The sequence below is a fragment of the Lissotriton helveticus genome, chromosome 4_1 (genome assembly GCF_964261635.1).
Source record: "Lissotriton helveticus chromosome 4_1, aLisHel1.1, whole genome shotgun sequence".
In the NCBI taxonomy this organism is placed as follows: domain Eukaryota; kingdom Metazoa; phylum Chordata; class Amphibia; order Caudata; family Salamandridae; genus Lissotriton; species Lissotriton helveticus.
In genome coordinates, this window is record NC_136063.1 from 2,022,590,533 (window position 1) to 2,022,615,982 (window position 25,450).

Genomic DNA, 25,450 nt, shown 5'->3' on the forward strand with positions numbered 1-25,450 from the left:
ACGATGAGACGCCTGACCTGAAAAGATTGCTTCCAAAGCCGTAAGCTTTACATACTAGTTGTATGAAAAGTTTCAAAATATCTCACCTGTGCCTCCGGATGGCTTTTTGGCCGGCTTGGATGGTTTGGGAGTAGCTGTAAATAGAGGGATAAAAGGACAATAAATTGAGGATACCATTCTAGTACAAGTGAAACACAGCAATATACTTCCGCATGTAACGTCACATCATTATAGATCATATCTGCCCTTAGTAGAGCAGGCGTAGTTTTTCATTTTTATTCTAAATGCTATACATCATGCCCAAAAGTAACTTTATAGCCAGGCTGTAGTGCTGGGATAATTCAGAAAAGGGGGTGGTGATGAACAGAGTGCCTGAATTAAGCAGACCACTCTTACCCAGTCCAAAGATCAGGGCTTGATCCATCACCGTTTTTAGCTCACTGCACCATCCCAGCTCAGAACTTGGCTATATGCAAATTAGTCTGTTCCTGTCCCAGTGCATGATGGGAACAGGGCAAACCAAACTACCAAGCCAATTCTTGTACTGGGAAGGAAACAAGCTTCCGGGTACCGGTTTCTGCCATTTCAGGTGACGTCGGCCGGCTTGCTTGAATCCTGATGGTGCAATGAGCAAGGGACTCACATCTGAGTATACCCTTCCACGCTTATGGAGGACAAAATGATTCAGAAAAGGGGGTGGTGATGAACAGAGTGCCTGAATTAAGCAGACCACTCTTACCCAGTCCAAAGATCAGGGCTTGATCCATCACCGTTTTTTAGCTCACTGCACCATCCCAGCTCAGAACTTGGCTATATGCAAATTAGTCTGTTCCTGTCCCAGTGCATTATGGGAACAGGGCAAACCAAACTACCAAGCCAATTCTTGTACTGGGAAGGAAACAAGCTTCCGGGTACCGGTTTCTGCCATTTCAGGCGTCGTTGGCCCGGCTTGCTTGAATCCTGATGGTGCAATGAGCAAGGGACTCACATCTGAGTATACCCTTCCACGCTTATGGTGGACAAAATGATTCAGAAAAGGGGGTGGTGATGAACAGAGTGCCTGAATTAAGCAGACCACTCTTACCCAGTCCAAAGATCAGGGCTTGATTCATCACCGTTTTTTAGCTCACTGCACCATCCCAGCTCAGAACTTGGCTATATGCAAATTAGTCTGTTCCTGTCCCAGTGCATGATGGGAACAGGGCAAACCAAACTACCAAGCCAATTCTTGTACTGGGAAGGAAACAAGCTTCCGGGTACCGGTTTCTGCCATTTCAGGCGTCGTCGGCCCGGCTTGCTTGAATCCTGATGGTGCAATGAGCAAGGGACTCACATCTGAGTATACCCTTCCACGCTTATGGTGGACAAAATGATTCAGAAAAGGGGGTGGTGATGAACAGAGTGCCTGAATTAAGCAGACCACTCTTACCCAGTCCAAAGATCAGGGCTTGATCCATCAACGTTTTTTAGCTCACTGCACCATCCCAGCTCAGAACTTGGCTATATGCAAATTAGTCTGTTCCTGTCCCAGTGCATGATGGGAACAGGGCAAACACAAACTACCAAGCCAATTCTTGTACTGGGAAGGAAACAAGCTTCCGGGTACCGGTTTCTGCCATTTCAGGCGTCGTCGGCCCGGCTTGCTTGAATCCTGATGGTGCAATGAGCAAGGGACTCACATCTGAGTATACCCTTCCACGCTTATGGTGGACAAAATGATTCAGAAAAGGGGGTGGTGATGAACAGAGTGCCTGAATTAAGCAGACCACTCTTACCCAGTCCAAAGATCAGGGCTTGATCCATCACCGTTTTTTAGCTCACTGCACCATCCCAGCTCAGAACTTGGCTATATGCAAATTAGTCTGTTCCTGGCCCAGTGCATGATGGGAACAGGGCAAACCAAACTACCAAGCCAATTCTTGTACTGGGAAGGAAACAAGCTTCCGCGTACCGGTTTCTGCCATTTCAGGCGTTGTCGGCCCGGCTTGCTTGAATCCTGATGGTGCAATGAGCAAGGGACTCACATCTGAGTATACCCTTCCACGGTAAAGGTGGACAAAATGATTCAGAAAAGGGGGTGGTGATGAACAGAGTGCCTGAATTAAGCAGACCACTCTTACCCAGTCCAAAGATCAGGGCTTGATCCATCACCGTTTTTTAGCTCACTGCACCATCCCAGCTCAGAACTTGGCTATATGCAAATTAGTCTGTTCCTGTCCCAGTGCATGATGGGAACAGGGCAAACCAAACTACCAAGCCAATTCTTGTACTGGGAAGGAAACAAGCTTCCGGGTACCGGTTTCTGCCATTTCAGGCGTCATCGGCCCGGCTTGCTTGAATCCTGATGGTGCAATGAGCAAGGGACTCACATCTGAGTATACCCTTCCACGCTTATGGTGGACAAAATGATTCAGAAAAGGGGGTGGTGATGAACAGAGTGCCTGAATTAAGCAGACCACTCTTACCCAGTCCAAAGATCAGGGCTTGATCCATCAATGTTTTTTAGCTCACTGCACCATCCCAGCTCAGAACTTGGCTATATGCAAATTAGTCTGTTCCTGTCCCAGTGCATGATGGGAACAGGGCAAACCAAACTACCAAGCCAATTCTTGTACTGGGAAGGAAACAAGCTTCCGGGTACCGGTTTCTGCCATTTCAGGCGTCGTCGGCCCGGCTTGCTTGAATCCTGATGGTGTAATGCCAGAAACCGGTCCCCGGAAGCTTGTTTCCTTTCCAGTAAAGAATTGGCTTGGTAGTTTGGTCTGCCCTGTTCCCATGATGCACTGGGCCAGGGTCAGACTAATTTGCATGTAGCCAGGTTCTGAGTTGGGATGGTGCAGTGAGCTAAAAAACGGTGATGGATCAAGCCCTGATCTTTTGACTGGGTAGGAGTGTTCTGCTTAATTCAGATACTCTGTCCATCACCACCCCCTTTATGAATCGTTTTGGCCACCACAAGTGTGGAAGGGTATACTCAGATGTGAGTCCCTTGCTCACTGCACCATCAGGATTCAAGCAAGCCGGGCCGAAGACGGCTGTAATGCCAGAAACCGGTCCCCGGAAGCTTGTTTCCTTTCCAGTAAAGAATTGGCTTGGTAGTTTGGTCTGCCCTGTTCCCATGATGCACTGGGCCAGGGTCAGACTAATTTGCATGTAGCCAGGTTCTGAGCTGGGATGGTGCAGTGAGCTAAAAAACGGTGATGGATCAAGCCCTGATCTTTTGACTGGGTAGGAGTGTTCTGCTTAATTCAGATACTCTGTCCATCACCACCCCCTTTATGAATCGTTTTGGCCACCACAAGTGTGGAAGGGTATACTCAGATGTGAGTCCCTTGCTCACTGCACCATCAGGATTCAAGCAAGCCGGGCCGAAGACGGCTGTAATGCCAGAAACCGGTCCCCGGAAGCTTGTTTCCTTTCCAGTAAAGAATTGGCTTGGTAGTTTGGTCTGCCCTGTTCCCATGATGCACTGGGCCAGGGTCAGACTAATTTGCATGTAGCCAGGTTCTGAGCTGGGATGGTGCAGTGAGCTAAAAAACGGTGATGGATTAAGCCCTGATCTTTTGACTGGGTAGGAGTGTTCTGCTTAATTCAGATACTCTGTCCATCACCACCCCCTTTATGAATCGTTTTGGCCACCACAAGTGTGGAAGGGTATACTCAGATGTGAGTCCCTTGCTCACTGCACCATCAGGATTCAAGCAAGCCGGGCCGAAGACGGCTGTAATGCCAGAAACCGGTCCCCGGAAGCTTGTTTCCTTTCCAGTAAAGAATTGGCTTGGTAGTTTGGTCTGCCCTGTTCCCATGATGCACTGGGCTAGGGTCAGACTAATTTGCATGTAGCCAGGTTCTGAGCTGGGATGGTGCAGTGAGCTAAAAAACGGTGATGGATCAAGCCCTGATCTTTTGACTGGGTAGGAGTGTTCTGCTTAATTCAGATACTCTGTCCATCACCACCCCCTTTATGAATTGTAGTGCTGGGATAGGCTGGGGGCACTGAAACAGGAGAACAATGTCCACCTGGCACTTATAGGGCTAGAGAAGCAGATTTGGTTGTCCGGAAGACCTCATGTCATCAATTCTAGGGAGGGGTTGTGCCTTTATGGCCAGAGATGCCGTCTTTAGAACAGGGGACTCAAGGTATAGTCCTTGTGTGGTCTTAACATCCTCTGATAGCCACTCAATCTCCCAGTGTCTTAAAAACATTAAGCTGACCTCATGTAATGTAATTTGGTGCTCACGGAGAGCACTGCAATGCCTTGGGGCCAAGTTCACGCAATATAAAACTCCAAAAAATACGTAAAATATTTCTTTAAAAAAATAAGTACAGACAGAGGGGGCTTTGGGTCAGTCCCTTTCTTCAGCCATTGGTTTTCATTCGTTTTTCGTCATTTGTCATTGCTTGGATGGGTTGTCAATCTTTGCCTTGGAATTTTACGTGTGGATATATTGTTCCATTTATGTTACTATTTTATTTTGGTTATGCGGCTAATGTAGTCCTTTTGTTAGACTTGAGCCACTTTGCGATGTTTGATTTACTTACTTTGCTAACACATCAACATTTTAATTGGAGGTTTGTATTCTTCTTATTTAGAAAGTGCTTGCTACTTGGATCCTTTGTCTATTTTAACCCCTCAAGTTTGGATTATGTGATGTTTGAGTCTTCTGCAGCACCTTCGTAGTGTAGAAAATGTGAGCATCACGTAGCCCCAATAAAGGGCAGGAAACTCCTCTGATGCTCTCACCAGAGGGATTCCCTTCTTATACCCTCACTTGGGCAGCAAGGGTAGAGATTTCCTAGCAGCCTGATGTCTATTTATTTTTTAGTTTCAGCGAAAGTGCCGACACACATCAGCTGCTTTTAGTGTGATGGTTTATTCAGGACGATAGCTCAGCCCACCCGAGCATCGGTCACAGCAGATTCAGGAGCATAATTGTGAAGTTGATTTTTCCTGCATCACACGCCTTTTACATTGATGCATCGGCAGCCTTCACCCGCCACGTGTTGTTTCAAACGCATTTTTTTGTAAGTTTGACGCTTTTTTCTCAGATTCCAGTTGCATGTTTCACGACCGTTTTGCGTTTTTCATTTCACAAACATGCTCACTTTTTTGGGAATGTGGTCTGTCTGATATTCTGAAGTGCCATTATGCTACATTGTTTCTATCACCCATTCGTGAAATATATTTTGAAACTTTAAACATTTAAGCACAATTTCCGGTTTCACATAATTCACAAAGCACTTTTCTGATATCTTTAATGACACGTATTTCACTTTAACTGCTCGAACATGGTACATTAAGACTAGCATTTGGACTATACTAATTGCAATGCTTTTATGTGTTACATGGATGTATGACATTACAACGCATGGTTTTACCACGCATGCCTTTACATCGGAGTTTTTACAACGCATGCTGTTACAACGCATAGCGTTAAGGGGTGCTGGATAGTGAATAGTTTAATTTACTATTCCAACTCCAGTCCCCGTGGATAGTAGGGAAGGTGTTGGATAGTAAATTAAATCTATTCCCTATCCTATAGCGCCCCCCAGCGCTATGCGTTGTAATAACATGCGTTGTAATAGTTGCGTCGTAAAGGCACTGCATGGTAAAATTTGCGTTGTAAAGAATGTTCCCCGCGTTACATATTTAAAGATGGTAATAGCGCATTTATCTGGGTTTTCCATCCACAGATAGTCCCCTGAAGAAGGGCACTCAGATGCCCGAAATGCATCGGGATCATTTTCAATTTGGATTTAAGATGATTCATGGAAAATATTATGATTTGGGACACATACGATTTGTGAAAATCAGATGTCAATTAAAACTTTAAGTCAACCACGACCTGTGGAACTCTTCAGTTTGTTTCAAATATAAATTTGTTGAATTATTAAGCCGAATCAGTCCTTTTAGCTGTGCCCTAAGGGACATCCCCTAGTTAGGGGTTGCTTCAATTGAAGTATGAGATTTGCCCCAATCTGCCCATCCACTTGCAAAAAACCCAACAGATACCAGAAATAACACAATAAAAGGGAATATGGTTGTTGATGTCTCGTCTGGCATTTCGCGTCCTCCACACCGCCAGTGCCCATTCTGGATTGGAGGATTTACCCTGTGTATCTGCCCTCCAAGTGGGAGAAACACACAAGGAATATTTATTTAAAAATAAAAATAAAAGGGGAGGTGGGGTGGGGACCAGCTTGTGATGGGATTGGGGCAGATCCTGCCCCCTCACAAGGCTAATTTGGGGATCTACCCCAATCTACCCTCCCCACAGGGACAGAAAATGCACAAGAAACTTGGTGCCTTAATACAGAAAGTGGCCCAAGGACTCAATGGCATGTGCGCTACCACTTTGGTATTACTGAAAAGGCTGCCGATTCTTGCGTGGCCCCTTAAACAATATGGATCATCCTGCGCACACCTTGAGCCAATGTGATCAGTCGGGCCATTCCGATATATGCATGGAGTGGGGTCCCATGCAAATGAGGGACCAATTTGCCTAGGTGCCTGTGTCACATGAGACATGAAAACAGAACCAAAAGCAGTTGGTGAACGCCCGGACTGAGTGCCACATACTTACTGAGTGCCATTGAGCACACAGTAAGTATGCCTACTGCGGGAGCCCTATGAGAAAGAATCAGGGGTCCTAGGAACCCCCAGGAGGTCCTTACTTGAAAGAGAGGCTAGTCTGCCTCCAGGGAAGGACTGATCTGCAGTTTCAGCCCACGGCAGTTTCAGTGCACGCCTTTCTGAAGGACAGTATTTATTTATTTTTTGGTAATGGGGCGTACTATCCCATTCTGCACCAGAAGCGCCTAATTAATGGTGCGTCGTGGTGCAAACAGCGACAGTGTGTCTGATATGTAAATTAGGCTCACAATTTATTATGATTATTTTTAAGTACTATAGGCAAGGCGGCTCGTACGTCCTGTACTCACTGGGGGACACTGCACTCACACAGGAACAGCCCTCTCTGCATTCAGGTCAATAACCCTTCCCCTGCACTCATGAAGGCTTACTGCCCCGTCTGCACTCACACAGAGGCACTGCCCCCCTTACACTTGTACAGTCAAACCTTTCATCATAACCTCATAAAGAACACCTCTCACCTTGCACCAATAAGGACACAACTTACCATACGCTAACACTGACGCGCCTCCTCTTGTATTCAGACAGTTACCCATGCAACCCTGCAGATACACTGCTCACCTTGCACTCACTCGGACAACCCCCCCTTCATTCCATCATACCCCTCTCCTTGCACTCCGTCACACACATCTCACTGCACGTAGACAACCTCCTTCCCGCCACTCATAGTCACACCCCTCCCCTTCATTCACCCAGTTGCCATCCCTCCTCCTGCACTCACAAACATAACTATGCCTGCACTCCTACAAGCATACCGCTCACCTTCACTCATACAGGCCCAACCCTCAACATGCTCTAACACAAGCCTACATCACATCATGCTTTATTCCACCTTGTGCGTACACTAGTACCTTGAATGAATGAACATTTGTATTGCCCAAATACTTAAAATCATTGTAATATTCCAATTAACACAATTACAAAGGTAAAAGGTCAAATGAAGTGCATAACAACATATTATAGTGATGTCATACAATGTACAATCAATCCTCTCGCCGTGTTATGAGTAACAGGTTAGGGAGGAGGCAATCGTGTGCTACGCTTTACTGTAATTTGTTCCCCCTCAGTGTGAGGTTGCTTATGATGGGGCCTTGGCCTCGTGTGCGAAGTTATTGTATCTTGACTTGTGGTTCCAATCCTCTCTCGTGCCACTATGGCTGTTGTGCGTGGTACTACTAAAGCTGTATTTGTCCCGGGACACCAGTATTTTAAAATCATGTTGTATCCAACAAACATTACAGAAGACGGGCAAGCGATTGTTAAATCTGGAGTCGGTGGGTTCATTAGAGCAGTGTGCAAATTAATTAGATAAAGTGCGGTGACTCAAGTTTCATTAGCCCTTATCCTTGCGATGACCTTAATTGTTACGGTAGTATAAAGTGCTAGCCCCCAGATTCATCAAAGTCCTGTTTTGCGAGTCCTTAATAGCGATTTTTAAGGAATCGCTATTAAAGACTCGCAAAACGGGATGCATGTAGAAATCGCAATATTTTTTGCTATTTCTACTGCTTCCTTATTTGCGATTCGCTAATTGCAAACAAGGAATGGCTTTCCCATTCATTCCTATGGGCCTAAAGGCCCATAGGAATGAATGGGGAGTCGTTCCTTATTTGCGACTAGCAAATAGCGAATCGCAAATAAGGAAGCAATTTCAAGGGTGCCAGGGTGTCCCTGTAGCACCCTGAAATGGTAATGTACACTGGTGTTGCTCACACAAATGTCCAAAGGACATGTGTGTGTGTAACATACAACTTAGAAAAATACACTAAAGGGCATTTTTCTAAGTTTTCGCTATTTACCAAGTAGTTAGACTTCGCGGTAAATACCAGCCCCAGATTGCGATTTCGCAATTTAAAAATTGTTCATGAATTGCATTTAAGGATCTCAAATTGAGATTCCTTAAATGCAATTATTCGCAATTTAGCGATTTCTAGAATTGCGATTTTTGCATTTGGGATGATGAATCCCAAATGCAAAAATAGCGCTCGCAAAGGGCCAGATTCTCAGAATCTGGCCCTTTGCGAGCCGATTTTGGCTTGATGAATCTGGCTGTAAGTCTATGTCTCATGTGGCCTTAGGTGCCATGTGTTGCTAATTAAAGGGAGTATGTTCTTGCAGGTGCTGAAATGTGCGGACCTCCTTAAAGTGGCATGCAAAGTGGAAGAGTGAAGTGCTTAATGCTCCTCGTGCACTATTAAAACTGGAACCCAGTGAGCTTGTTGGAGCAATCTGAAAATTAGTCAGAGAAAGCGCTGGACTCTCACGTGACAACCCTTATTCGAGGTGTGCCTTTGATGTTTTCAAATGAAGAGCTCACAGTCATTTCAAGTGCTGAGTCGATGTGTAGTAGAGCATGCTGTATTAAGATTTACTATTTAGAGAAATGGAGGGGTAGTCTTGAAGGGGAGGGAGTTGCTCCATGAGCTAAAATGTGCGACCCTCCACAAAGTAATATGCAAAGTGGCAGAGTAAAGGTCTCAATGGCCCCCCTTTGCTATTGCCGTGGGCTCACTGCCTACCCAGAGTAACACATAGCTCACCTGCACTTTTTTTGGGCAAACCACTCACCCTGCACTCATGTAGGCACTGCACTCACCCTGTAAGACAAGGGGCCTCTGTAAGTTAATCCAGGGGTACTGGGGGGTTTTGAGAGGGTATATGGAGTACGTCCTCCCATCACTCACCCTGCATTCATATAGGCACACCACTCACCTACACTTATTTGGGCACACAACACACTCTGCACTCATATGAGCACACTGCTCAAGCTGCACTCATATAGGCATACCGCTCACACTGAAGGCATATAGGCACACCACTCACCCAGCAAGTATATACACACAATGCTCACTCTGCACTCAGACAGGCACACCGCTCACCATGAAGGCATATAGGCATACAACTCACCCTGCACTCATACAGGCACACCACTCGCCCTGCATTCTTACAGGCACACCATTCATGCTGTAGGTACACCTTACATCTTGAAGACCTGGGAAGACACGCAAGGGAAGATAATGGATGCAACAGTGCAGATTTGTGCAGATGGTAGAGCGCGGCGCAGAAGAGCACAGTATGAAAGAGTGCGTAACTGGACAGAGTGCTGGATAGGTGAACACAGCATAGATAAATACCTCCTTTACTGAATTCCTTTTTGCAGCTATAGAACAAGTTACTTACCTTCGGTAACAATATATCTGTAAGAGACATAGATTAGTTATAGATTCCTTTCCTTAGAATTACCCCCAGGCGTCAGACTGGATCTGGGGCATCTTTCGTCAGCAGTACCCCTGTGCGTCAAAAGGTGGCGTTAGTCGGCTCTGCCTTGGTCGTTGGCTTCGTGGTCGCCGGGATAACATCACAGTAGCTACTTAGATGCCGCCCTCGCGCGCGGACATCAGTTCGTTTACACGACATTCCACGCCAGAGTGCAGAGCCATGCAAGGCACTGACCACTGGTGCACAAAACTAGAGCCTGGAAAAGGACTCCCTAACCCTAGAAGTCAGTTTGCAGAACGGGGAGGATAGGTGGGGCGGTAAGGAATCTATAACTAATCTATCTCTCTTACATATATATCGTTACCGAAGGTAAGTAACTTGTTCATCTGAAAGAGACAGTTAGTTCTAGATTCCTTACCTTAGAATAGATGCCCCAGCAATATGAACCCCGGAGGTAGGCCTGTAAGCCAAGTTAACACCAGAAAGTTCTGGAGAACAGAATGGCCAAAGAAGCCTTCGCTCCATACTTGGCTGTCCAGGCAATAGTGTTGTGTGAACGTGTGCAGAGATAACCACGTAGCTGCCAGACAGATGTCATTGAGGGGAACTCCACATCCCAAAGCAGTGGTAGCTGCCGTCGCCCTGGTGTACCTGCCGTGCAGTCCCACTGGAGGCTCCTTCTTTGCAAAAGAATAGCAAGCTTTAATGCACAATACGACCCACCTAGAGAAGGTCTGTTTGTGCACGGCCTGACCTTTCTTGGTGCCCACGTACCAACAAAGAGCTAGTCATCCATCCGGAATTGCTTGGTGCGATCCAAATAAAAGGAAAGCGCACGTTTTGGATCCAGACGGTGGAGCCTCTCTTCCTCCTTTGAAGAATGGGGAGGCGGAAAGAAGGTGGGCAAAGTGGTGGTTTGACCAATGTGGAAAGAAGTAACCACCTTGGGAAGAAAGGAATGTCTGGTTCTGAGGAGGACCTTGTCCGGATGAACAGCCTCAAAAGGAGGCTTGGAAGAAAGTGCTTGGTGCTTACTTACCCTGCGAGCAGAGGTGATGGCGACCAGAAAGGCAGTCTTTAAAGTAAGAAGTCTGAGAGGACAGTTATGAAGCGGCTCAAAGGGAGAGCACATAAGGTAGGTAAGAGCCAAGTTCAAGTCCCACTGAGGCATTACGAAGGGGACACGAGGAAAAAGATGAGTAATGCCCTTAAGAAAACGATTTACAACAGGGGACTTGCCAAGAGAAGGCTGATCAGGAAGCCTAAGAAAGGCTGAAATGGCACGGTGATAGCCCTTAAGAGTGCCCAGAGCAGAGCCCTGCTGGGCCAAAGAAAGAAGGAACAAGAGAACCTCGGAAAGAGGGGCAGAAAGGGGTTCCACAGCCTTTGCTGGGCACCATGCCACAAATTTGTTCCATCTGCAGGCATATACCGTCTTAGTGGAGAGAAGCCTGGCTGCCAATATAACATCACAGACTTCAGGAGGAAGGTCAAAGGCGGTCAACTGTCGCCGGTCAATCTCCATGCAAGGAGGCGGAGGCTGGACTGGTTTGCGTGGCGGACCATCACCTGCTGCTGTGACAGAAGATCTTCCCGAAGAGGCAGTCGGATTGGAGGATTGATGGCCCTGTGGAACAGCTCGGGGTAGCAGACTCTTCGTGCCCAATCCAGAGCCACAAGGATGACTTGGGCCCGGTTGCGCTTGATCTTCTTCAGCACTAAGGGCAGAAGTGGTATAGACGGAAAGGCGTATAGAAGACCGCAACTCCAATCGCGATGAAAAGCATTGCCTAGCGAGTGCCACCTTGGAAATTCCAAAAAGAACAATTGATGGACAGAATGCAGAACAATGTGATATATTCACCCCTGTACAGAGATCTGGGACTAAATCCATCGTTTTTTTGCTCACCATGCCATTACAGTTTGGACCCAGCCATGTGCAAATCAGTCTTGACCCTGCGCCCAATAGGAACAGTCCAGCCCAAACTGCCAGGCCAGGTCCTCCCTGGACTGGAAACAAGCATCCTAGGACCTGTTACGGGCTTTCAGCCCTCATCAGCCAAGAGCCCACATCAGCCAAGATAGCTTGACTCCAGTGGCATGGAAAGCAAGGGACCCACGTCTGGGCATACCCGTCCCACTCGGGGTGACAAATGCAAAAAGAACAATTGATGTACAGAATGTTGAACAAGGTCATACATTCACCCCAGTACAAAGATCTGGGCCTAAATCCATTGTTTTTTTGCTCACCATGTCATTCCAGTTTGGACCCAGCCATGTGCAAATCAGTCTTGACCCTGCGCCCAATGGGAACAATCCAGCCCGAACTGCCAGGCCAGGTCCTCCCTGGACTGGAAACAAGCATCCTAGGACCGGTTTCGGGCTTTCAGCCCTCATCAGCCAGGATAGCTTGACTCCAGTGGCATGGAGAGCACGGGACCCACACCTGAGCATACCCGTCCCACTCGGGGTGGCAAAAGCAAAAAGAACAATTGATGGACAAAATGCAGAACAATGTCATACATTCACCTCAGTACAGAGATCTGGGCCTACATCCATCGTTTTTTTGCTCACCATGCCATTCCAGTTTGGACCCAGCCATATGCAAATCAGCCTAGACCCTGAGCCCAATGTAACAGTCCAGCCCAAACTGCCAGGCCAGGTCCTCCCTGGACTGGAAACAAGCATCCTAGGACCATGTCTGAACTGGGGTGGCGGAGTGAGCTAAAGAGTGATGATGGATTAAACCCAGATCAGTTGGCTGGGGGTGAGTGCTTGCAATATTCAACACTCCGTCCATCATCCCATTTGGTTTTGCTTTGTTCGCCCTAAGTTGGCAGGGTATTCCCAGACGTGGGTCCCTTGCTCACTTTGCCACTGGATTCAAGCTAACCTGGCTGATGACAGCTGATTAGCCAGAAACCGGTCTCAGGATGCTTGTTTCCGGTCCAGGGAAGACATGGCTAGTCGGTTCGGGCTGGCCTGTTCCCATGAGGCACAGGGTCAGACTGATTTGCATATGGACATGTCTGAACTGGGGTGGCGGAGTGAGCTAAAGAATGATGATGGATTAAACCCAGATCAGTTGACTGGGGGTGAGTGCTTGCGAAGTTCAAGAGGCCTCTGATCTCCGCCTCCTCCATGTGACTGCCTCATCCCAGAAATTATGCATCGGTCACCACTGTGAACTCTGGTTGGGGACGGAAGAGGGATCTGCCATCGACCCAATCCTGGTTCGTTAGCCATCACTGCAACTGGTGTGCAGTGCCCTCCGAGATCTGGACGCAATCGGACAGGTTCCCCTGTTATTGAGCCCACTTGAACTTCAGAGCCAGCATATGCCATCTGGCATGATCCACCAGCAGGAAGCAGGAGGCCTTCAGGCCCAGTAGCCTGAGGGTCATCCTGACCGATAGAGGCAGAAAGATCGGAATCATAGCCTGAATATCCCGGACTCGCTGTTCGAAGGGATAGACCCGAAACTGTGTAGCATCCAGAACTGCTCCGATGAAGAGGAGCTTCTGAGAGGGAGTCAGGTGCGACTTCGGCTAGTTGATGGAGAACCACAGCGAATGCAGGAGGTTGGCTGTAGTTTGGAGGTGGGAGACAACAGCCTTGGGCGAGCCCGCCTGCAACAGCCAGTCATCGAGATAGGGGAAGACTCGAACCCCTGACCTGCGCAGATGAGCTGCGACTTTCGTGAGCACCCAGGGGGCGCTGGTAAGGTCAAAGCGGAGCATGGAAAAGTGAAAATGCTCGTGGCCTACCATGAAGCGTAGGTAACACCTGTGGACGGTAATGTGAAAATAGGCGCCCTGCAAGTCCAACACTACCATCCAGTCTCCAGGGTCGAGGGCAGACAGAACCTGAGCTAAAGTCAACATTTCAAACTTCTCCTTCCGGAGGAAGCGGTTGACGTGCCTGAGATCCAAGATAGGATGCAGGCCTTTGTCCTTCTTGGGCACCAAAAAGTAGTGGGAGTAGCAACCACGACATACTTCTAGGGCAGGAACTCGTTCAATGGCTCCCTTGGCCGAGAGAGTCATACCTTCCTGTTGGAGAAGGGCCAGATGATCCTCCAACATGCTATGGTGCAGAGGTGGCATGGATGGTGGGGTAGTCTTGAAGGGGAGGGGGTAGCCCCTACAGACTATTTGCAAAACCCTCCTGTCCGAATCCTGCTGCCCACTGGTGATTTGTGGCCTTGAAAGCTCGGACTAGGAGGGTTTGGAGGCTGCTGCAGAGGGGGCTGTGGTGGACTGGCCCACACGGTGGCCCCCAGAATCCCCGGCGGTGGTTCCCTCATCCCCGGCCACGCAGAGGCTGGACATCTCGCATCGCCTGTGACTCTGGGCGGGATATGGCGGGGCACCCCTTCAGTAGCAACAAACAAAAGGGACAAAAAGCAGACTGCACAGGGCAGGTGGTGGAGAGGCCCAAGGACTTGGCCGTAGCCAGAGAGTCCTCAAAGCGCTCTGGCGTGTTGTTTGCCTTGTCGCCGAACAGGCAACGGCCATCAAAAGGCATGTCCATAAGAGTGGATTGGACATATCCTGAAAAAACAGTCGACCTCAGCTAGGCATGGCGTTGAAGGGCTACCGACATGGAAATCGTCCTGCCTAGCGAGTCTGCAGTATCCACTCCACAGCTAATGGTAAACTTTGCTGCGTCTCCCCTCGGCAACTGCACGGGAGAGTCCGGCCCGGGCCTCCTGCGTGCACTGGGGCAGCACTTGTGCCACCGTATCCCACACGGAGTGGGTGTAACGGCCCAACGGACATGCGGTATTTACCCACCGCAAGTCCAAGCTGGAGGAAGAAAACAACTTATTCCCCAGATGATCCAGCTTTTTGGATTTCCTATCAGATGGTGCGTTAGGGAATGCGCCTTTGCATGTGGAGGCTTGGACCACCAAGCTCTCAGGGGTGGGGTGTTGGGAGAGGAAAGGGGGGGTCGCCTAGGATCGGGCGGTGGCATCGGGCAATCATCCAATCCAAGGGAGCCCCTGTGTTGGGCCTGGACTAGGTGCCCAAAAGGATGTCAGTGAGGGCTTCATTAAACAGTAGCAGGGGCTCAGAAGAGCTCGCTGGCGGTTGAAGCACCTCTATCAGGAGGTTAGTCCTAACCGCGATTGTAGGTAGCTCGAGGCTGAGAGCCTCGGCAGCCCCAGGCAACACCACGGTATAAGACGCTCCCTCCTCCGTAGCCACGGTAGGAGGAGACAACATGCCAAGGTCTGGTAAGGTATCCAGACCACTGGCTTCCCACAGTTCCTCTCTCCAGTCCAGTTCGTAACCCAGCTGGTCAGTCAAAGGGACTCCAGACCCCTCCCAGTCCTCCTCCCCCTCCTCTGGCTGCCAATCTGGTCTAAAAGAGCCAAGGTAGAACATGGGCACAAAAGTACCCGTCTGTGCTAGATCCAGCGTCGGTCAACGCAGGTCCGGCTCCTTGTCTACATCGTGGTAGAGGCCAGGGTCGACGCTGGCTGGGGACACAACCGGCATCTGCTGCGGATGTGGTGCCGGTGGAATCTGTGCCGGGGGAGATGTAATCAGGTCGACCAGCGCTGATCCGAATCCAGTCCTGGATCCAAGGGGGTCCTGCGGTGACTGGGCCGCTGGTGTCGAAGGCCCAGGGCACCCAGCTGAGTCCGAGGGGGCCTAAAGGCTTGCCGGGGGAGTCGGTCTGCCCAAAGATGGCATGTATTGCTTCGTTAAAGGTGCGAAGCTGGGAAGGGGTCACTCTGGGTCCCGGGAAGGGAGGGAAACTCTGAGTCGACCCTTGAGGCTCCGCATGCGGAGCCACAGGAGGGGTACCACCTGTATCCCTCGTCCGACCGACGGGGAGAAGTCAAAGAGCGACGGTGCTTCTTCGACTTCTTCTTGTGCTTCGACTTACCTGAGTGCGAAGACTTTGAAGAAGACTAGTGGTGATGGCTCCACAACCTGTCCCTCGTCCTCCCACACAACCAGGACCTTGAATGGCGCTGAGCTGACTGCCGGGCCTCAAGAAGCTTTTGGGACCGCTCTTGCAAAGACCGCGGATTCATGGTACGGCAGTCGGAGCACGACTTGGGGTCGTGGTCAAGCTCCAGGCAAAACAGGCACACGCGGTGCGGATCCGTTATCGTCTTCAGCCGGCTGCTGGAGCCGCAAGCCTTGAAACCGGGCATCCCTGACGTGCACCAGGAGTCGAAGACTCAAAAATGATGTTGACAAAAGTCAGCAAAAAGTAAGTCAAAAAGTGACTGGAGGTACAGCTCTCTCTGGATCTACACTGGCTGAAGAACCGACGTCAGCGCGCGAAGGCGGCGTCTAAGTAGTTACCGCGACGTCATCCCGGATACCACGACGCCAACGACTAACGCGGTGCCGACTGACGCCACCTTTCAACACGCAGGGGTACTGCTGACTAAAAGTTCTCCGGATCCAGTCTGACGCCTGGGTGGTAATTCTACGGTAAGGAATCTATAACTAGTTGTCTCTGTCAGATGGGTGTGTTCACTCTTGCTTTCACCATCGGCCCTATATGTGAGTTTTGGGCAGGCAACCATTAATTAGGTATGCATGACAGCAGATGAGTCTGCAATAAAATAATTACATCCAGGCTAGACTAACAAAAAATATCCCTGAGCGCAATAGCACAACATTTTTCATACTATTAAACTGTGTGAGGGAGGGCTGGAGGCTGTCCTTGTTATGCCACTGATATCTCTGCACAGCACACACTGAAATATGTCCTTAAAGAGAGAGTTCTCTTCTCAGTCCACTGCCATGCTGTTTATCAACAAGAGTAACAATGTGCTGCTTGCCGTCAAAATGTGCCATCAATCAAAGAAAAGAACGCTACTGTACACAAGTTTTTGTTTCGCTGTCATAGTTCACTTGCTAAGGCAGCATTACATTACGAAGACTGTCAAGGTTTTTTTTGGTTTTTTTAAATCTATCAGAAGCTGGACCTTGGGTTGCTCAGCATTATGTGAACTAATGTATAAATGGACACTGCTGCATTTCAGTTAAAGGGGGTAACACAACGACAGTAGGAGCCTTTTATGTTCTCTCTTTGCTAACAAATACAACAGAAGGAGTAGGGTGCCACTAAATTTGAGTCTGCACTTTTTTTTCTGGTACAAGGGCTGGGTGGGGACAGGAGTTTGGCAGGGAGGAGTTCGAAAACAGAACAATGGGTGAAGTGCTGCATCTTTATATTTGAGAAGCAGAACATGAAAAATATTGTTTATGCATATGAACATTTACTTCACATGAGAAATGACCGCAACTTACATATAATAAGGGGAAGAATAAGTGGAAACACATATGATAATCAACAAGATATCAGTAAAACAACTCAAATCGGACAGTGATCAACCACGACTTGTAATTACTTATACCAAAGAGAGACAAAAGATCCGAAAGACCTTGGAAAAATACTGGAATGTATTAAAGAAAGATTTGGACATAGGAAACAAAATAGGGGACCGACCATTAGTCTCCTATAGGAGAGCTCCCAACCTAACAGATCACAACCTAACTTTCACTTGTTGAAAAGCCATTTTGAATTGAAAAAAACAGAAACCAGGCTTGAGGCCAAATCAAAAGGGTTCACAAGATGTCTAACGTGCAAAGCTTGCAAAGTAGGCAAACATATTAAGAACTTAAAGGATCCCTTAGGAAAGAACTATGAAATCATACAAGCTATAACATGTGAATCAACACATGCAGTTTATATCCTACAATGTTTTTGTGGAAAGCAATAAATAGGGAGCGCAATATGACCATTAAAAAAGCGGATCTTGGAGCATACTCGAGCAATACAGAACAAGACCAAACATATGCCATAGCCAAACATATGAATTCACACACTGGAAAAACATGGCTCGACATTAAATATTCAGGACTGGCAACGATCCCCCAAATGAGCGAGGTGGTAATCGTATCTTGAAATTACGTAGACTTGAATCGAAACTGATAATGAGGTTCAAAACTAAGCACCCGCAGGGACTCAATGGGGATGAGGAGATGCATGTTCATCTCTAACATCATATGGATAGCAATGAACTGAAGAGTCGGCAATGCATCTAAACTTTGGTTCTTAAGTAAACTGAAGTCGCGTATGTGGAAAAAAGGTTTAATATTTAATGCACATTGCAAATTATTGATTGACAGAATGATATATTGAATTTACAGGTTCCAAATTAGATCTGTGAGAGCGACGCATTGCCATAGAATGGTGGGGACACTGTGTAGACTAATGGGCACTTAGCCCTGTACAATAAGACACTGAGTCTCAATAACTTGCTTCATTGCATAAGTCCTTACAAAAAGTTAAGAGTGACTTATGATTCATACTTGGATGAATCAACTCTGCGCTATATTAAGACTTGTAATTGGCGCAATGAAAGTAGCGAGTATGTCTATAATTAGTCAAACAGCAACATCACCATACATGGCAATACATGAGCATAATATGGCCGCTCAATAAAGTTGGTTCAAAAATTGAACATATGCAAAGAACCAGGTCACCCACAATGCACCAGTAATGAAATAAGGTGCTGCACTATATATATATAGAAAGTGAGAAGGGACAAACTGTTACAGACTAGTGTGAGAAGGGACTTCGGTTTGAAACGCGTAGGAAGAGATTGTATGGTCTGCAATAAATAACATCTTTAAACAGCCAAGAGGTGTGCCGTGTAATTCATCTTGAGAAAAGAGATATATTGTAATTTTTTGTAATTGTAATTTTTAATCTCCCCGAGCCTTACCTGCAGAAACTTGCTCACACTCACGCTCTCCCCAGTGCAGCAGACTACGTGCTGACGCCGGGGAATAGACGGTGAGCAGCGGCCATATTGGGGAAGGAAAGGGTGCCGCTCTAGTAGCTGGCCGCCTCCCACCCTCCTCAACTCTGGATAAACAGGGAACGTCATCCCGTTCGCGCAGCGGGCGCGCCGGTGGCGCGCCAAAGGCAAGCCCGTCTGCGCCCGTCCGTGCCGGGACTGGGCCTAGGGCCACTAACCTTGGTCCGATGGCCTTGGACAACCGGTTAACTTACTCCGGATCACATCTAAAAGAGTTACGTTCGTTCCCTTCACCCCATTGCATAATACATAATTTGAATGTTACCTTCAATGCTGCCTCATTAAGCTGCCCTCACTGTAACACCTCTATCCCAATTAGCAATTGAAGGGCAATCCCCAACTCCAAGACCAAGCTAAACCCAATTAATGCTTGTATAGCACTTATTAATGCCAGGTCCTTGGGTAAGCATAGACAGGAAATAGCGGACTTAATCATAGACAGGCATCTAGACATCCTCTTAATCACAGAAACCTGGATGGACCAGGCGTCCGACCCGGACCTTGTGATTGCGGTCCCGCCAGGATACAAGGCCTACCGTCAAGACAGAAAGGGTAAAAGAGGTGGTGGGTTGGCAATAATTGCCAGGGATCTTTACTCAGTGAAGACTTTGTCTCTCCTGTCCCTTTGCTGCGAAGCCTTACACTTCGTCATTAAGTTAACGCCGTCCCATAACTTTAAAGGAGTGTTATTATATCGACCGCCGGGAGCTCGCACAGCCTTCCTTTCTAATTTAGGTTCGATACTTGAGTCATTAGTGACTGAAGAGTCCTACACAGTTATGGGAGACTGGAATTTCCATCTAGAGCAACTTGATGATAAAGATACTATTTCCTTACTCACCGATTTGGAAATGTTAGGTCTTCGCCAATTGATTACATCCCCTACTCATGAGGCCGGCCATATATTGGACGGCATTTTTTCCAACCAGGATGGACTGCGTATAACAGACATCCTCCCTATGCCATGGTCCGACCATCATGTTATTATAGGTAATATTACTATTAGCTACTACTCCCAGACCAGAATCATTTAAGGTTTGGACAGATATAAATAAAGTAGAATTAATAGAGCTACTGGATAGTACTCGTCCTACCTTATCTACTGATTCTAACACGGCCACGCTATAATTCCAGGACTGGCTAGGGTATGCCACTCATTCACTTGTTCCTTTAAAAACATTATCAAGAAACAGAGCTACCCCATCGGCCCCATGGTTTACCGATGACTTAAGGAAACAGAAACAACTCTGCAGGAACAGGGAAAGGTATTGGCGGAAGTCCTATAGTTCAGACAGTAAAGCTAGTTACAAGGAAATCCTCGCTATCTACAAGTCTATGATTGCAGAGGCAAAGAAGAAATTCTTTACCGCACAAATTGAAAAGGCGAAAAACTCCAGTAAGCAACTTTATGAGATCACTAATCAGCTGGCCGGAAATGTTCCGGAGTTAGTACCACCTCCGTCCCAATCACTTTGTGATGCGCTTGCAAACTTTTTCTTTACAAAAGTAAATGAAATATATCAACCTTTTTCCTCCGGAACTGATGCCTACGCAAACTCTAGCTGTAACCTTCCCCCTCAGATGTTCCTGACACAGTTTACTGATCTCACTGAGGATCAAACCTTGGAAATCGCCACATCCATCAAATCCGGGTCAGCCCTGGACCCCTGCCCTTCTAAAGTATTGCACTCAGTGATGGACTCGCTTGTTACGCTTATCACACAAGTATGCAATTCCATGTTTAGATCCGGGATTTACCCTGATATATTGAAAAAGACTTTATTAAAACCCCTCTTAAAATTAACTTTTGGACAAGGACGATCTAAAAAAACTTACCGACCCATAGCGAGCCTCCCATTCTTAGCGAAAGTAGCTGAAAAAGCCATGAATCAACAGCTCTCTGATTTCATCGAGAAGCACCATCAGCTGGACAGTACCCAATTTGGATTTCGTAGATTCCATGGTACTGAAACAGCGCTAATAAAAGCATCCAACGACATCAGAGTCATCCGGGATCAAGGAGGTACAGCGGTCCTGGTGATGCTTGACTTATCTGCTGCCTTCGACACGGTCGATCACAAGATCTTGATCGACCGTGTCGGAAAAATGGGCATCCAACGGGCGGCTAAAGATCTGTTGGCATCTTTTTTGGCAGGGCGAACTCAGGCGATCACCCTGGGGTCTTTTCAATAACCTCAGCTATCTCTGCCATGTGGGGTTCCTCAAGGCTCATCCCTTAGTCCGACACTGTTTAATATCTACGTGTCGGACCTGGCTAAAGTTATCTTGGCCCATGGGATGAGCCTAACCTCCTATGCAGACGATACGCAGTTGGTTTTGGCCGTAAACAGTGACGGAGATAGGGTGGCAGAACGTTTTCAGGGAGGTATGCTAGCAATTGGAGAGTGGATGGCCTCCAACTGCTTAAAGCTTAACTCCGACAAAACGGAGGTGGTCATTTTTGGACCACTCTCGCCATCATGGTCATCAGCTTGGTGGCCTCCATCTTTTGTCGCGCTTCCCAAACCGGTTCCCAGAGTAAGAAATCTGGGAGTGGTCTTTGATGAGGGTCTTAACTTTATGGCCCATGCCAACAGAACGGCAGCTACTGCCTGTCACAAATTAAAACTGGTAAGCAAAATCCTCCCTTTTCTACCTGACACAGCTGGAAAAACTCTGGTAAGCTCCTTAGTCCTATCCTCGCTGGATTACTGTAATAGTCTCTTTATTAATGCTCAGATCCGCGTCACTAACAAAATGCAAACTATACAGAATGCGGCTGCCAGAGTTCTTTCGAGAACTCCTAAATTCAAACCTATATCAGACATAATAAGGAATTATCACTGGCTGACGATCCGCAATCGGATTAAGTTCAAGACCTTATGTATAGTCTACAAAGCACTCCACAACGAGGGACCGCAGTTTCTTAAGAATCAACTAATTCCCTATACCCCCTCTAGACAACTCCGTTCCGCTACTCTGAATCAACTAGTGGTTCCCCGCACAAAAACTGTCTCTTGGGGCGATCGACGCTTTCTGGTTTCCGCTCCTAAGTTATGGAACACATTACCTCAATCAATTAGGACAAGCCCCACACTCAGGCTTTTTCGCAAACAATTGAAGACATGGCTCTTTAACCAATAATTCTCAGCTGTATTTTCCAGAGATCCTAATCAGTCATTAGCGCCGAGACGCCTACGGGTATTCGTTCGCGCTTAATAAATAGCAATAATAAATAAATATATATATATATATATATATATATATATATATATATATATATATATATATATACATATACACACCTTCGCCACTGCAATCCTCCAGTTAGATAGACGAAGCAGACCCAATTTCAGTGCAAGTTTGTTTATTATAGAGCCGTTTTGTCCGCCATGACGCGTTTCAGTCTCCAAGAGGCCTTGATCACATGACTATATATATATATATATTTATATATATATATATAACTCCTTTCAAGAAAGAAGCAGAGGCCACGTAGGGGATGACAGGAAACACTTTTATTGAAGCTGTGACTTTTACACGGCGTATGCATTTCGGCATGGTAGCCTTCCTCAGCGCCTAGCGTCTATGAGCAGGGTGTGGGCAAATCAATCAATCAATCAATCAATGACATTTATAGAGCGCACTACATACCCGTAGGGTCTCAAGGCGCTGGGGGAGGGGGGGTGCCGCTACTGCTCGAACAGCCAGGTCTTCAGCTTCTTCCTGAAGGAGAGATGGTCTTGGGTCAGGCGCAGGTCGGTCGGGAGGGAGTTCCAGGTCTTGGCGGCCAGGTAGGAGAAGGACCTTCCTCCTGTAGTCGCTCTTCGGATGCGGGGGACGGCGGCGAGGGCGTGGTTGGCTGATCGGAGGTGGCGTTTGGGAGCGTAGAAGTTGATTCGGCTGTTGAGGTAGCTTGGGCCTTGGTCGTGTAGGGCTTTGTGTGCGTGGGTGAGGAGGCGGAAGGTGATTCTTTTGTTGACGGGGAGCCAGTGAAGGTCTCTCAGATGTCCGGAGATGTGGCTGGTTCGTGGGATGTCGAGGATGAGTCTGGCTGAGGCGTTCTGGATCCGCTGGAGTCTCTTCTGGAGCTTGGCGGTGGTACCGGCGTAGAGGGCGTTGCCGTAGTCCAGTCGGCTAGTGACGAGGGCCTGGGTGACGGTCTTCCTGGTCTCGGTGGGGATCCACCAGAAGATCTTCCGTAGCATGCGTAGGATGTTGAAGCACGCCGAGGAGACGTTGTTGACTTGCCTGGTCATGGAGAGGGAGGAGTCCAGGATGAAGCCCAGGTTGCGTGCATGGTCTGTCGGTTTGGGTGCGGTGCCCAGGGCGGGGGGCCACCAGGAGTCGTCCCAGGCGGAGGGTGAAGAGCCCAGGATGAGGACCTCCGTCTTGTCCGAGTTCAGTTTCAGGCGGCTGGTCGTCATCCACTCGGCTACCTCTTTCATCCCTTCGTGCAGGTTGGCTCTGGCGGCAGCGGGGTCGTTGGTCAGGGAGAGGATCAGCTGGGTGTCGTCGGCGTAGGAGATTATGCTGAGGTTGTGTTGGCGTGCGATGGCCGCGAGGGGGCTCATGTAGACGTTGAAGAGGGTGGGGCTCAGTGAGGATCCTTGGGGGACGCCGCAGATGACTTTGGTGGCCTCTGATTTGTACGGTGGTAGGCGGACTCTCTGTGTTCTTCCGTCGAGGAAGGAGATGATCCATTCCAGCACCTTGTCCTGGATTCCGACGTTGCTGAGGCGCTGCACTAGGGTGCGGTGGCAGACAGTGTCGAATGCCGCGGAGAGGTCTAGGAGGATGAGGGCCACTGTTTCTCCGTTGTCCATCATGGCTCGGATGTCATCGGTGGCGGCTATGAGGGCGGTCTCGGTGCTGTGATTGGCTCGGAAGCCGGACTGTGAGGGGTCGAGGGATCCATTCGTCTCGAGGAAGGCGGCCATCTGCTTGTTGACGGTCTTCTCGATGACTTTGGCTGGAAACGGTAGGAGCGAGATGGGGCGGTAATTCTTGAGTTCGGTGGGGTCCGCTGAGGGTTTCTTGAGTAGAGCGCTGAGTTCGGCGTGCTTCCAGCTCTCAGGGAAGGTGGCGGTGTCGAAGGATGTGTTGATGATGTCTCGCAGGTGGGGTGCGATGATAGCGTCGGCCTTGTTGAAGACGTGGTGAGGGCAGGGGTCGGTCGGTGATCCGGAGTGGATGGAGTTCATCGTGCGGATGGTGTCTTCGGTGCTGATCGGGGTCCAGGCGTGGAGGGTGGTGGTGGGGGGTGGTTGTTCGGTCTTGGTGTGCGTTGGTTGGTTGTTGAAGCTGTTGTGTATGTCCGCGATCTTGTTGTGGAAGTATGAGGCGAGGGAGTTGCAGAGGTCTTGCGATGGGGTGATGTCGTTGTTTCCTGCGCTGGGGTTGGATAGCTCTTTCACGATGTTGAAGAGTTCTTTGCAGTTGTGTGCGTTGTTGTCCAGCCGGTCCTTGAATGCAGTTTTCTTGGCGGCGCGGATCAGCTGGTGATGCTTCCGGGTGGCCAGCTTGAAGGTGGTCCTGTTGTCCGGTGTGGGTTCCCTTCTCCAGACTTTCTCGAGGGCTCGGCAGTTCTTCTTGGAGCTCTTGAGTTCGTCGGTGAACCACGGGGCTTTCTTGCTGCCGGGTCTGTTGGGCGGGGTCCTCAGCGGGGCGAGCTCGTCCGCGCAGATGCTGATCCACTTCGTGAGGTTGTCGGCGGCCTGGCTGGGGTTCGCTGAGCTGGCAGGAGGGTGCTGGCTCAGGGAGGTGGCGAGCTGGTCTGCTGTGATCTTGTTCCAGCTTCTGCGGGCGGCCTGTTGCTGGTGGTGGTGGGTCTTCGTTCTCTTGAAGGTGAAGTGGACGCAGCTGTGGTCCGTCCATTGAAGCTCTGTGGCGTGGCTGAAGTCGATGTCTGTGCTGGAAGAGAAGACTGCGTCGAGTGTGTGTCCGGCGAGGTGGGTGGGGGTGGACACCAGCTGCTTGAGTCCAAGATTGGCGAGGTTGTCGAGCAGGGTGCTGGTGTTGCGGTCGTTGTTGTTCTCCAGGTGGAAGTTGAGGTCCCCCAGGAGGATGTAGTCAGCGGAGGGTAGGGCATGCGGGCTGACTAAGTCGGCGATGTCCTCGCTGAATTGTGTGCGTGGTCCCGGGGGTCGGTAGATCAGGGTGCCTCTGAGGGTGGTGTTTGGGTCAGTGTGGATCTGGAAATGCAGGTGTTCCGCAGTGGTCAGGGAGTTGTCGGTGCTGGTCGTGAGACGGATGGTGTTCTTGTGGATGATGGCGATGCCTCCTCCCATCTGGTTGGCGTTGCGGTCCCTCCGGACGATCTTGTAGCCCTCTGGGATAGCGATGGCGATGTCGGGAGCTGAAGAGGCGTTCATCCAGGTCTCAGTGAGGAAGGCAACGTCTGGGGCTGTGGTGTCTAGGAGGTTCCAGAGTTCGATGGCGTGCCTGTGGACGGAGCGGGTGTTGAGCAGGATGCACTTGAGGTGGGTGCTGCTGGAGGTCGACTTGGCGGGTGCTGGTGCGAGGCAGGTCCGGATGCAGGTGAATTTGCAGGCGTGGCAGCTGAAGGGTCCGTGGGTGCATCGTGGTGTGGCTTGGTGGCAATCTGGGAGTCGGCCGGTGTTGAGTGCAGTGAGGGTGGCGGCGGAGTACGTCAGGCGGATCGGTCGGGGTCCTCGGGGGCCAGGGGTCCTGGCACTGGGCGCGGTCCAGGCGCGGA

General features: G+C 49.0%; 1 protein-coding gene across 3 annotated transcripts in view; it reads right to left on the minus strand.

Annotated features, from left to right (window-relative positions):
- The window catches only part of CD99L2 (CD99 molecule like 2), a 497,554-nt gene that overhangs the window by 283,054 nt on the left and 189,050 nt on the right, over window positions 1-25,450 (minus strand). For all 3 annotated transcript variants that reach the window (XM_078688659.1, XM_078688658.1, XM_078688657.1), the window contains exon 3: window positions 87-134. In XM_078688659.1, coding sequence (XP_078544785.1) covers window positions 87-134 — 48 coding nt within the window. The remainder of the gene's footprint in view (window positions 1-86; window positions 135-25,450) is intronic.